The sequence below is a fragment of the Pseudorca crassidens genome, chromosome 14, assembly GCF_039906515.1.
Source record: "Pseudorca crassidens isolate mPseCra1 chromosome 14, mPseCra1.hap1, whole genome shotgun sequence".
NCBI classification, from domain to species: domain Eukaryota; kingdom Metazoa; phylum Chordata; class Mammalia; order Artiodactyla; family Delphinidae; genus Pseudorca; species Pseudorca crassidens.
Window position 1 is genome coordinate 15,546,217 of NC_090309.1, and position 14,325 is coordinate 15,560,541.

Consider the following 14,325-nt stretch of genomic DNA (forward strand, 5'->3'; position numbering starts at 1 on the left):
AACTACAGTTCTGCAGCATGTGGAACAAAACCCACATTCACAGAAAGACAGACAAAATGAAAAGGCAGAGGACTGTGTACCAGCTGAAGGAACAAGATAAAACCCCAGAAAAACAACTAAATTAAGTGGAGATAGGCAACCCTCCAGAAAAAGAATTCAGAATAATGATAGTGAAGATGATGCAGGACCTTGGAAAAAGAATGGAGGCAAAGATCGAGAAGATGCAAGAAATGTTTAACAAAGACCTTGAAGAATTAAAGAACAAACAAACAGAGATGAACAATACAATAACTGAAGTGAAAAATACACTAGTAGGAATCAATAGAAGAATAACTGAGGCAGAAGAACAGATAAGTGACTTGGAAGACAGAAAGGTGGAATTGACTGCTGTGGAACGAATAAAGAAGAAAGAATGAAAAGAAATGAAGACAGCCTAAGAGACCACTGGGATAACATTAAACATATGAACATTTGCATTATAGGGATCCCAGAAGGAGAAGAGAGAGAAAAAGGACCCAAGAAAATATTTGAAGAGATTATAGTCAAAAACGTTCTTAACATGGGAAAGGAAATAGCCACCAAAGTCCAGGAAGTGCAGAGAGTCCCAGGCAGGATAAACCCAAGGAGAAACATGCCGAGACACATAGTAATCAAACTGATAAAAATTAAAGACAAAGAAAAATTATTGAAAGCCACAAGGAAAAAATGACAAATAACATACAAGGGAACTCCTACAAGGTTAACAGCTGATTTCTCAGCAGAAACTCTACAAGCCAGAAGGGAGTGGCATGATATATTTAAAGTGATGAAAGGGAAGAAACTACAACCAAGATTACTCTACCCAGTAAGGATCTCATTCACATTCACCAGAGAAATCAAAAGCTTTACAGACAAGCAGGAGTTAAGAGAATTCAGCACCACAAACCAGCTCTACAACAAACGCCAAAGGAACTTCTTTAAGTGGGAAACACAAGAGAAGAAAAGGACCTACAAAAACAAACCCCAAACAATTAAGAAAATGGTAATAGGAACATACATATCGATAATTACCTTAAATGTGAATGGATTAAATGCTCCAACCAAAAGTTACAAGCTCACTGAATGGATACAACAACGAGACCCATATATATGCTGCCTACAAGAGACCCACTTCAGACCTAGGGACACATACAGACTGAAAGCGAGGGAGTGGAAAAAGATATTCCATACAAATGGAAATCAAAAGAAAGCTGGAGTAGCAATTCTCATATCAGGCAAAATAGATTTTAAAATAAAGAATGTTACAAGAGACAAGGAAGGACACTACATAATGATCAAGGGATCAATCCAAGAAGAAGATATAACAATTATAAATATATATACACCCAACATAGGGGCACCTCAATACAGAAGGTAAATGCTAACAGCTATAAAAGAGGAAATCAACAGTAACACAATAATAGTGGACGACTTTAACACCTCATTTACACCAATGGACAGATCATCCAGACAGAAAGTTAATAAGGAAACACAAGCCTTAAGTGACACATTAGACCAGACAGATTTAATTGATATTTCTAGGACATTCCATCCAAAAACAGCAGATTACACTTTCTTCTCAAATGCACACGGAACATTTTCCAGGATAGATCACATCTTGGGTCACAAATCAAGCCTCGGTAAATTTAAGAAAATTGAAATCATATTAAGCAACTTTTCCAATCACAACACTATGAGATTAGAAATCAATTACAGGGAAAAAGCATTAAAAACACAAACACATGGAGATTAGACAATATGTTACTAAAAACCAAGAGATCACTGAAGAAATCAAAGAGGAAATAAAAAAAAACCTAGAGACAAATGACAAAGAAAACACAACAATCTAAAACCTATAGGATGCAGCAAAAGCAGCTCTAAGAGGGAAGTTTATAGCAATACAATCCTACCTCAAGAAACAAGAAAAATCTCAAATAAACAATCTAATCTTACACCTAAAGGAACTAGAGAAAGATGAATTAACAACACCCAAAGTTAGTAGGTGAAAAGAAATCATAAAGATCAGAGCAGAAATAAATGAAATAGAAATGAAGAAAACAGTAGCAAAGATCAATAAAACTAAAAGCTGCTTCTTGAGAAGATAAACAAAATTGATAAACCTTTAGCCAGACTCATGAAGAAAAAAAGGGAGAGGGCTCAAATCAATACAATTAGAAATGAAAAGGAGAAATTACAATGGAAACTTCAGAAATATGAAGCATCATAAGAGACTGCTACAAGCAACTCTATGCCAATAAAATGGACAACCTGGAAGAAATGGAAAAATTCTTAGAAAGGTATAAGCTTCTAAGACTGAACCAGGTAGAAATAGAAAATATGAACAGATCAATCACAAGTAATGAAATTGAAACTGTGATTAAAAATCTTTCAGCAAACAAAAGTTCTGGACCAGATGGCTTCACAGGTGAATTTTATCAAACATTTAGAGAAGAGCTTACACCCGTCCTTCTCAAACTCTTCCAAAAACTTTCAGAGGAAGGAACACTCCCAAACTCATTCTATGAGGCCACCATCACCCTGATAACAAAACCAGACAGATATACTACAAAAAAAGAAAACTACAGACCAATATCACTGATGAATATAGATGCAAAAATCCTCAACGAACTACTAGCAAACAGAATCCAACAACACATTAAAAGGATCATACACCATGTTCAAGTGGGACTTATCACAGGGATGCAAGGATTCTTCGATATATGCAAATCAATCAGTGTGATACACCACATTAACAAATTAAGGAATAAAAACCACATCTCAATAGATGCAGAAAAAGCTTTTGACAAAATTCAACACTGATTTATGATAAAAACTCTCCAGAAAGTGGTCATAAAGGGAACCTACCTCAACATAATAAAGGCCATATACGACAAACCCACAGCAAACATCATTCTCAATGGTGAAAAACTGAAAGCATTTCAACTAAGACCACAAACAAGAGAAGGATGTCCACTCTCACTACTATTATTCAACATAGTTTTGGAAGTTTTAGCCACGGCAATCAGAGAAGAAAAAGAAATAAAAGGAATACAAATTGGAGAAGAAGAAGTAAAACTGTCACTGTTTGAAGATGACACGATACTATACAGAGAGAATACTGAAGATGTCACCAGAAAACTACTAGAGCTAATCAATGAATTCGGTAGAGTTGCAGGATACAAAATTAATGCACAGAAATCTCTTGCATTGCTATACACTAACAATGAAAGATCAGAAAGAGAAATTAAGCAAACAATCCCATTCACCATCACAAGAAAAAGAATAAAATACCTGGGGATAAACCTACCTAAGGAGGTAAAATATCTGCACTCAGAAAACAATAAGACACTGATGAAGGAAATCAAAGATGACACAAACGGATAGATATACCATGTTCTTGGATTGGAAGAATCAATATTGTGAAAATGACTATATTACCCAAAGCAATATACAGATTCAATGCAGTCCTTATCAAATTACCAATGGCATTTTTTACAGAACTAGAACAAAAAATCTTAAAATTTGTATGGAAACACAAAAGACCCTGAATAGCCAAAGCCATCTTGAGGGAAAAAAACGGAGCTGGAGGAATCAGACTCCCTGACTTCAGACTATACTACAAAGCTACAGTAATCAAGACAATATGGTACTGGCACAAAAACAGAAATATAGATCAATGGAGCAGGATAGAAAGCTCAGAGATAAACCCATGCACCTATTGTCAACTAATCTATGACAAAGGAGGCAAGGATATACAATGGAGAAAAGACAGCCTCTTCAATAACTGGTGCTGGGAAAACTGGACAGTTACATGTGAAAGAATGAAATTAGAATACTCCCTAACACCATACACAAAAATAAACTCAAAATGGATTAAAGACCTAAATGTAAGCCCAGAAACTATAAAACTCTTGGAGGAAAACATAAGAAGAACACTCTTTGACATAAATCACAGCAAGATCTTTTTTGACCCACCTCCTAGAGTAATGGAAATAAAACCAAAAATAAACAAATGGGTACCTAATGAAACTTAAAAGCTTTTGCACAGCAAAGGAAACTATAAACAGAACGAAAAGACAACCCTCAGAATGGGAGAAATTATTTGCAAAGGAATCAACAGACAAAGGATTAATCTCCAAAATATATAAACAGCTCATGTAGCTCAATATTAAAAATACAAACAACCCAATCAAAAAATGGGCAGAAGACCTAAATAGATATCTTTCTGAAGAAGACATACAGATGGCCAAGAGGCACATGAAAAGCTGCTCAACATCACTAATTATTAGAGAAATGTAAATTAAAACTACAATGAGGTATCACCTCACACTGGTTAGAATGGCCATCATCAGAAAATCTACAAATAACAAATGCTGGAGAGGGTGTGGAGAAAAGCCACTTGCACTGCTGGTGGGAATGTAAATTGATACAGCTACTATGGAGAACAGTATGGAGGTTCTTTAAAAAACTAAGAATTATCATGTGACCTAGCAATCCCACCCTATGCTTATACCCAGAGAAAACCATAATTCCCAAAGACACATGCACCCTAATGTTCATTGTAGCACTATTTACAATAGCCAGGTCATGGAAGCAAGCTAAATGCCCATCGACAGATGAATGGATAAAGAAGATGTGGTACATATACACAATGGAATATTACTCAGCCATAAAAAGGAACGAAATTGGGTCATTTGTAGAGACGTGGATGGACCTAGAGACTGTCATACAGAGTGAAGTAAGTCAGAAAGAGAAAAACAAATATCGTATATTAATGCATATATGTGGAATCTAGAAAAGTGGTACAGATGAACCAGTTTTCAAGGCAGAAAGAGACACAGATTTAGAGAACAAATGTATGGACAACAAGTGGGGAAAGCGGGGTGGTAGTGGTGGTGGTGGGATGAATTGGGAGGTTGGGATTGACATATATACACTAATATGTATAAAATAGATAACTAATACTGAACATGGGAAAAAAATAAAGAAATGATTTTAAAAAAAGAAAAAAAAGAAAGGCAACCCACTGAATGGGAGGAAAAAAAAAAGAAATTCCTGCAGGTGCAGGGAGCACAGTACGGTGTAAGCCCCCCAGCAAACCAGCACAACCATCTAGTGATGAAACAGGCTGCTGCGGTTGAACATGAGGCAAAATAGTTGGCTTCCATGGCGGGCTAGGAAATCACTTTCCCCAGCTGGCCTACTGGGACTCTCCTCTGAGGGCCTAACAATAGCAACCACAGAACTGGTGACAGTTTAAAATGTAGTGACACTTAAGACCATGGCCCTGGAGCCATGGAGTATGTACCTCTGCAAGACTTCTAATTTCTATATGAAATATACACAATTACATGGTATGAGACCACAGGGCACAGCATACCACAGTGTTTTCTAGTTGAAAGTGGATGCTTTATTCTGAGGACCAGGTAGTAGAACCACTTATTCCAAAAGGACTTCTTTTCTCTTCAGGTTCTCATTACTGGTATAATCACCAGGGCTTTGACTAACAAGACATGATAATTTAAAATTATAACTCTCAACTAATAGGACATGAAGCACTTAGAAACCATCAAAGACACAAGATTGAGGCAATTAGGAAGCCTTTGAAGGTAAGAGTGGCATTGAAATTAATTATTAAACTTAACCTGCAAAGATCCAAAGCTCAGTTTTAGAACACAAGCCATCCTATGACATGTACAAACCTTCACCATTCTGCAGGATTTCCAGAATCAACCTTGAAAGTTAACAAATGAAAGCAGGATGGTTGTTTTAAATTACTAATATTTTGGTCCCAGTTGACAGGAATAACATGGTGCCTTTTGTCCAAACACGACGAGTTGTTCCCAGAATTACTTAACCTTTCAGCCTCTACCTCTTCCCACTTTCTTTGCTTCTGTGTTTATGAGGATCCATCTAGCCTTTTTTGCTTCAGATCTGTCCCTAACTGTCCATCACTAGGCTTCTCCTATAAGTATTTTTTCTTTTGTGTTCTACTTCTAGCTACCTTGTTTAACTGGTCCACAATATAGAAACATAATTTTTATTTGATTTATTTATTGAAGAGTATTTTATTTTTTCTAGTCTTTATTTAGAAATCAAATGAACATATTAGGATCCCAGAAATTCTGGTTCATGTAGCTTTTAAACCACCGCACTTACTAGGTATATTCAGGTAAATAAACATTCATATGAGAAGTAGAAGAATAATTACTAAAAATAGCAATAGGGCTTCCCTGGAGGCGCAGTGGTTGGGAGTCCGCCTGCCTATGCAGGGGACAGGGGTTCGTGCTCCAGTCCGGGAGGGTCCCGCGTGCCGCGGAGCGGCTGGGCCCGTGGGCCATGGCCGCTGGGCCTGCGCGTCTGGGGCCTGTGCTCCGCGGCGGGAGGGGCTGCGGCGGTGAGAGGCCCGCGTACCGCAAAAAAAAAAAAAAAAAAAAAAAGCAATAGAACACAGAACTTCAAATCAGTACAGGGGAAATAAAAAAAAGAATGTGGACAATTCACTTGAAGGCAAGAAAGAAGAAATAAAAATGAAGCAAAGAAAAAGCCTGCCATGGAAAAAATCCCTACAAAATAAGATGATAGATGTAAATCCAAATAGATCAGGATTCTTCAGCCCTGCCACTACTGCCATTTGGGGCCAAGTGGTCATTTGTTGTGGAGGGTTGTTCTGAGCATTGTAGGATGTTTAGTCACATCTCTGGTTTCTACCTACTAGATACCTGCAGCACCACCCCAGTCATGGCAACCAATAATGTCTTCAGATGTTGTTGAATGTCCCCTGGGGAACAAAATCTTCCATAGTTGAGAGCCACTGAAATGGATCAATAACCATCCTTACAATAATTGGATTAAAACTTGCCCGTTTAAAAAGAGAGACTCTCACATTGCTCAAAACAGCAAAATCCAACTAAAGATACACCGAAAACATGACGATGACACAAAAGACTTGAAGAGGAAGAGTGTAGAAATATATAAAGGGGGAATACTAATGAAGATAATCCTGCTGTAACAATATTAACCTTAGAAAATATATTTTAAGGCAAAAAGCACTATTCAGGGTAAAGGGGAATATTATTTAATAAAAAAGGAATAATTTGCTAGAAAGATAGTAATCCTAAACGCATTTATAATTAACAGCATCAGTTCCACAAGATATAATGGGAGAAATTCCAGAATTACAAAGAGAAATTGTCAATCATAGTGGTGAGCCTTACAGATTTAGTATAAAAGACAGTAAAATAAACACCACAATTAATAGGTTTGAACTAAAGATTACATATCTTTAGTTCAAAAGATTACATATCTTTTGCATCCAAGAAAAGACACACATGGAACATTTTACATAAACTGAAGTATAAATAAATTACAAACAAGTTCATGCAAACCATGAGTATAATTTCTACAATGTAAGTAAATTATAAAAAATAAAAAGATAGCACCCCCAAATCGTAAATGCGTTTGAATTAAAAAGTATACTTTTAGAATCAAAAGGGCTACAGAGTAAAACTTTTGGGGAAAAAGTAACATAAAATGTTATAATTAGAGCAGGCATAACCTCTGGGGAAAAGGGAAAGGGTCCTATGAAGGAGTATAAGGGGATTCTGTGATGCTGGTACTGGTCTATTTCTTGACTTGGGTGGTGGCTCATAAGTATAGTCGGTTTTTGATAATCAAATTGCTGATTCTGATTTGTGTACTTTTCCATATGTATGTTATCCGTCAATAAAAAGTTAAAAAAAAAAGTATGGGATGCAGCTAAAGCAATACCTAGAGGTAAATGCATCTTTTTAAAATGGGTATAATAGTAAACATGAAATATTGAAAATTCATGGACCAAGCATTCAACTCAAGAAATTGGGAAAACAAATAATTCACAATTTCTTAATAATGAAGACATTTCCTAGTGAAAATTATTGATATTGCAGAAGAGGTTAAAGGAGACCTTAAAGTTAGGATTCACAAGCTTGTTTACAACCCCATATAGCAGAGCCTTTTTGACGTCTTACCTATGCGTATGGAAATAGGATGTAACACTATGTATTGTGTAAGTCCTTTAAAAACTGGAAATTCTTCTTCTAAGTCACAGCATGCGAACCACATGGCAGTAAGCAGCCAGGGAACTTCAGGCTTAGGTGGGCGTTCCTATTAGAAGACAGAAAGAACAGAAAGTTGTCACAAAGACAACCACAGAATATGCTTTCACCTTGTCTAAGTGAAAAATCAAGCTCTAATAGAATGTTAAAAATAACCATTTACCCAGGACAAATATAAGATATAGTGAGATAGAAATGGTGTTGAGTCAATTCTATTTGTTGGCCTTTGAACAGAAGTACAGCTGATGAAACTTTTCATGTTGACATATGCAGAGAGCAGTTGATCTGGTGAAAGGTTAAAATAAAATCTGTAAAGTCTACTTCTAGCCTGTCCTCCAATATGTCACACCAGTCTCTCCCCACCCCTCAAATATTCTTATATTAATGATTTTTTCCTAGAGAACTAGTTTTTAAATCCAGTTCCCAGATGTTCTCACCTCTAGGAGATAGGAAAAGTTGAGTAGTATAGCAAAATCAGTAGCAAGACAAGTGAACATCTCATTCCAGCTGGGCTAAGTGTGTATACGTCTAATCATTTCATATATTCCCAGAAATTTCTGGGAAAAGTATTGTGCCATCTGGCAATATTCCATGAAGCCTTTGCATGTGGCTAAACAGTTTAAAAAGAGACAGGAAAACAGCTGTGATTGTAGACTGAAACTTGTTCTTTGAAAATTTCATGAATATTTGCCTGAGGTTTTATACCACATTTTTAAATGGCTTTATTGAGATACAATTCATATACCATGCAATTCACCCATTTAAAGCATACAATCCAATGTATTTTAGTAAATTCACAGTTATGTGTAACCATGACCACAGTCAATTTTAGAACATTTCATCTCCTCAAAAACCCCCATGTATCCTTTAGCAGTTCCCCTCCCATCTGCCCATGCCCTCTAGCCCTAAGAAACTGAAACTAGTTCTTTGAAAATTTAGTACTTTGAAACAAAACTTTGAAAGTTTGGTACTGCTTTCTGTCTCTACCCATTTGCCTCTTCTGAATACTTCATATAAATCAAATTTTATAATATGTGGTCTTTTGTGGCTGATTCCTTTCACTTAGCTTAATGTTTTCAAAGTTTATTCATGTTGTGGTATGTATCAGTACTTCATTCCTCTTTATGATTGAATGATATTCTGTTGTTATGGATATACCACATTTTGTTTACCTGCTCATCAGTTGATGGACTGGCTTGCTTTAACCATTTTGGCTATTACAAATAGTGCTGCTATGAATATTCATGTCTAAGTTTTTGTGTGAACCTATGTTTTCATTTCTCTTTGATATATACCTAGGAGTGGAATTGCTGGATCATGTGGTAATTCTACATTTAATTGCTTGAGGAGCTGCCAGACTGTTTTCCAAAGCAGTTGCACCATTTTTCATGTTTGTTAGCAGTTTATGAAGGTTCTGATTTGTCCACATGTTCACCAACACTTAGTATTATCTGTCTTTTGATTCTAGCCATTCTAGTGGGTGTGAATGGCATCTCCTTATCATTTTGATTTACATTTCCCTGATAAATAATGAGGTCAGACATCTTTTCATGTGCTTATGTATATATTTGGAGAAATATCTATTCAGGTCCTTTGGCTATTTCTAAGTTGGGTTGTCTTTATTATGGATTCATAAGAATTCTTTATCTATTCTAAATACAAATCCTGTAACATCTTAATGTTTTCGAGGTTTATTCATGTTGTAGTATGTATCAGTACATCCTTGTCAAAATCAGTTGACCATAGACTCATCGCTTTATTTCTGGACTTTCACATTGATTCCATTTACCCATATGTCTATCCTTATGCTAATATGTTGCTGTCTTGATTACTGCTGCTTTGTAGTAAGCTTTGGGATTTAGATCTCTTGTAATCCTGTATGAATTTTAGGATCAGTTTGGCAATTGCTGAAAAGAAACCAGTTAGAATTTTGATAGGGATATCACTGAATCTGTAGATCAGTGTGTGGAGTATTGCCATCCTAACAATATTAAGTCTCCAATCCATGAACATGGGATGTTTTCCTATTGATTTAGGTCCTGATTTCTTTCAGCCTGTTTTGTAGTTTTCAGAGTATAAGTTTGAACTTCTTTTGTTAAATTTATTTCTAAGTATTTTATTATTATTGATGCCATTGTAAATGGAATTGTTAGTTTCACTTTATATTGTTCATCGCAAATGTAAAGAAATCCAAATTAATTTTGTACATTGATCCTGTATCCTGCAACCTTGCTGAGCTTGTTTATTAATTCTAATAGTTTTTTTTTTTTAAGTAAATTCCTTAGTGTTTTCTATGTACAAAATCATGTCATCTGCAAATAGAGATAGTTTTACTTCTTCCTTTCCAATCTGGATGCCTTTCATTTCATTTTCTTGTGTATCTGTCCTGGCAAGAATTTCCAGTACAATGTTGAAAAGAAGTGGTGAGAGCAAACATCCTTCTTGTTTCTGATCCTTGGTGGAATGCATCCAGGCTTTCACTATTAAGTATGATGTTAGCTGTGGGTTTTTGTGTATGCTCTTTATCTGGTTGAAGAAGTTCTCTTTTATTTCATTTGTTAAGTGTTTTTATGATTATTAGTTATGTGATTCTGGAAAGGTCTTTAACCTCTCTGAGCCTTTGCTTGAAAAACCTGTAAACACAGCTGTTAACAAGAATACTGTGAAGGAAGAAGGGTGACAATGCCGGGAAGGGCTTAGCTGAGTGACTGACCAATAGTAACAGAGTGAGGTGGGTAAGAGGGCAAGCTCTACAGACTTGACTGCAAGGGTTTGAATCCTGGTTCCAAACCCTAATAAGTGTGTGATCATGATGAGTTACATCATCTCTTTGTGCCTAATTAACTTATCTTCAGACTAGAGATAAAATTAGGAACTCATCCAACAGGAATACTGAAATAAATAAATGAGTAGATATACATAAAACACATAGAAAACCCTATATAACTATTAACTGTGATTATGAAGTTAAGACAGTGTTAAGCAAGGATTAACAGAATATGTATGTATACAGGGTGGGTGGGGGTCAGGAAAGAAGGACCATCTGGTGTAGAGGTCTTCTTTGGGCTTGTCCTGGGAGTGCAGGGTGCTGAGAGTCAAATGAAAGCACAAAGTCCAATGTCCCAGTGTTACTCTGAGGCTCAAATACTGGCAAACAGATGCAGGTGTCAGGTCTGTAGGGGCCAAGGGTAGGGCTCGAGATTGAAGACAGAGCCAAGAGTTTAGAGCTGGACTGGATGGACTTGCAGGCAAGAGTTGGGGGACTGTGCCTCAGTTCTGTGGGCCACCAGGTCTGTGGTACATGGGTGAGTTAGGCCAATTTGAGGGGCTGGGGCAATTTAGGCAAATATTATGGTATGACAGAAGTCAACAATCAAGTTCTAGTCCTTCCCGTGCTTTATAATGAAAGATGGGTCCAGGCAAGAGGGGGTCATTGTTTCACAAACAGTGTGGCCAGATCTGTGAATTACAACTTTTATTGGATTTCAACTCTTCCCATTTGTAAGATGGTCAACTTTTCAAAACATGTCCCCATCTACTAGTTCACTGGTTACTCCCAACATCTCTTTTCTACAGGTGAGGACATCGCTGCACAAAGAGGTCAAATGTTACCAACATTATATAGTGACTAAAGACAGAACTAAATTATAGTCTGGGTCCCTGACCCCTAGCGGGCCACACAGCTGAATGTATAACCTTCAGCCACCAGAGTCACCGTGGAGCATTGGTAGGTGCTTGTGGGCTCTATCTAATAACATTCACAATCTAATCTTGACACAGATACCTTTTCCAATCCTGCAGAACCTCGGAGAAAGAAATTCCATTCAGCATCAGTTAAGCTTCCTTGCTGACGCATAATCTCAACACAGAGCATAAAGCTGTAGACGAGTTTATGTTGTTCAAAAAGTCCTCTCGAGACATTGACATAAGCCGTTAGGAGAGTCTGTTCTAGTAGAATTTCCATGCGCTGCTGTAGATCATCTGTCCTCACAGAGGTTTCGATTGTTGTATTGAACAACTGTGAAAGAGAACTCTATCAGTGTCTCTGAGTTAATTCAATTTCATGGAGGAAAAAATATCCCTGCTCCTCACCCTGACTGCCCCAAACTCAGTGAGTAAATAGCAGCACAGGTGGTGAATACTGTACCATGAAAAAGTCCAGAATTCATCCCAAATTGACACGTTTATATGTAATACTTATTTTGTGCACTCCTCTTTCTCTCCCCATTTTCCAGAAATGGACCAGTGCCAAATTCTTGACTATTGAAAAGGCATAATATTGACTTTGGACAGAAAATGCAAAATAAAGGTGAGCTGGCAAAACGAGTTTCTCATATCCTCAACTCACATTTGATAATCACTTTGGATGAGAGGTGTAAGGACTAGGTAAGGTCATGCCCTCTTCTTGGCATTTTCCTAAGATAATTCTTAGGGTGTGGGAAGAACGTGTAAGAATTTTCTTTGAAATTTAAGAGGAACCAGCTTTAAAGAAGACTTCCACCCTGCTTCCCACCTGGAAATTTTGGGAACAGGCCTCCTCCCCAAAAGTTGACTCACATTACAAGGATATCAGGAAGGCAGCAGAGATGGTGGCATGGAAGGCTCAGGTGAGAGGGACAGAGGCAGCCCCACCCATTTCCTGCCACTTCCAAGTAGCACAAGGGCAGGGGGAGGGGAGATTCAGAAATTCCCAAGGGTCTTGAGCTGTGTGACAAATCTGAGCAGAGCCTGAACTCAGGGGCTTGCCTGCAAGTCATGGCCAAGGGGATCTTGCAGCAGAGACTGGGGTCTCATGAGGGATGAGAGGACCATCCTTATGGCTTCGGCCTTGAGGATCCACAGCACAAGGGGCAAAGGTGCCAGGTGAGGAAGGGCTGCCCAATTCATTGGTCACCTTGAGAGGGATCGAGATGCATTGCTCATGGCGAGATCAGACAGATTGAAGCAGATTGGACACTGGAGACCAACTGAGGGCCAAGGCAGATCAAGGTCAAGAACCGTGCTTCACAAGCCCCTAAAAATGCTGCACTGTCCTTGTGCAGGCCTCCTTGTACCACCCCCAACTCATTCTGCTAACAGGGTGGAGCACAAGGGGAAAGGATCTGACTGTCTGTCTCCTCACCCAAAGATAGGCCTCCATTCCCTAAAATTAAAAGGGCTTGGAGGAAGCATTCACTTATTCTAGAGAACTGGGAAAGCCTTGTTAATTCTCTGGAAAGTTTGGTCAACAAAGAATAATGGAGTTGTTACTTTAATACACTTAGAAGCAAAGAGTTTTCTTTAAGAACCTGACAAGAGGCAGAGAGTTTAAAGTCCAGTGAAGACCTCGTAAGTTCGGTGCCAAAATAAAACATGGCGAATCTTGACACACTCTAAATAACTTCAGTGTGAAATGGAATTATGGATGGGTTTGGTAGAGGATGTCCTGGTCAGGGCTGTCACCTACAATTGTGTTTTGGGTTTCTAGTTTCCCTTCCAAATAGCAAAACTCCAGTGTTTTGATGATTCATCCTATAACCCTTTTTCTGTTGGCTCAAGATATTTTCAGGGCATCTTCATTTTTAATTCTTGAAGGAGATTTTTAAAACCTTGAAAAGCATGAATTCCAAAACACCCAGGATGAGAAAAGTGTTATCAAAGTCATTTAGATAGAATTAAAGGATTTACTAATCTTTACCTTGCTTGTTTTAATACCCACCAACTAAAGGAAGAGGCGTGAGAACGGCAACCCCTGCCTTGAGGAACTGAGCTGTGACCCGAGTAGAAATGGCTTCTAAAGGCTGCCACAGCAGATGCACTTCTTGTTGGAAGAGAGCCCAGGTGTGCCTACACAACATGCCTCTCATTTCTCTCAATTCTTCATTTCCGTTCTCTCCTGCAGCTCCTATTGCTGCCAGCCCCCTGACCACCAAACAAGACATCTAGAGGAAAAACCAAGCTTGGTCTAGTATATAAAAATTGTTTGAATATTTCAACAGCCATTTTTAATGGAGGGATGCAAACAGCCTCTTCACTCATGAGACACTCATGATGTGTCATATGGTGCTAAGCGCCACGGGGGGAAGCAGGGTTGGGTGAGACTTCCTTCCTGCCTTCTGGGAGGTCAGACTTCAGCAGGAGAGAAGAGCCCACCACCCCAAGCAGAGTGGTGGAAGTTCCACATGAGGCATTCACAGGTGTTGGAGAAAGACTGCTGCAAATTGTTTGCTAC

At 38.1% G+C, this 14,325-nt stretch overlaps 1 protein-coding gene across 1 annotated transcript in view; it reads right to left on the bottom strand.

Moving 5' to 3' along the window:
- DNAH6 (dynein axonemal heavy chain 6) overlaps nucleotides 1-14,325 on the bottom strand; it is a 291,954-nt gene that overhangs the window by 56,224 nt on the left and 221,405 nt on the right. Inside the window, exons 61-62 of the mRNA XM_067703886.1 lie at nucleotides 11,899-12,132; nucleotides 8,028-8,163 (exon numbers count right to left, since the gene is read on the bottom strand). Of these exons, the coding sequence (XP_067559987.1) occupies nucleotides 8,028-8,163; nucleotides 11,899-12,132 (370 nt within the window). The remainder of the gene's footprint in view (nucleotides 1-8,027; nucleotides 8,164-11,898; nucleotides 12,133-14,325) is intronic.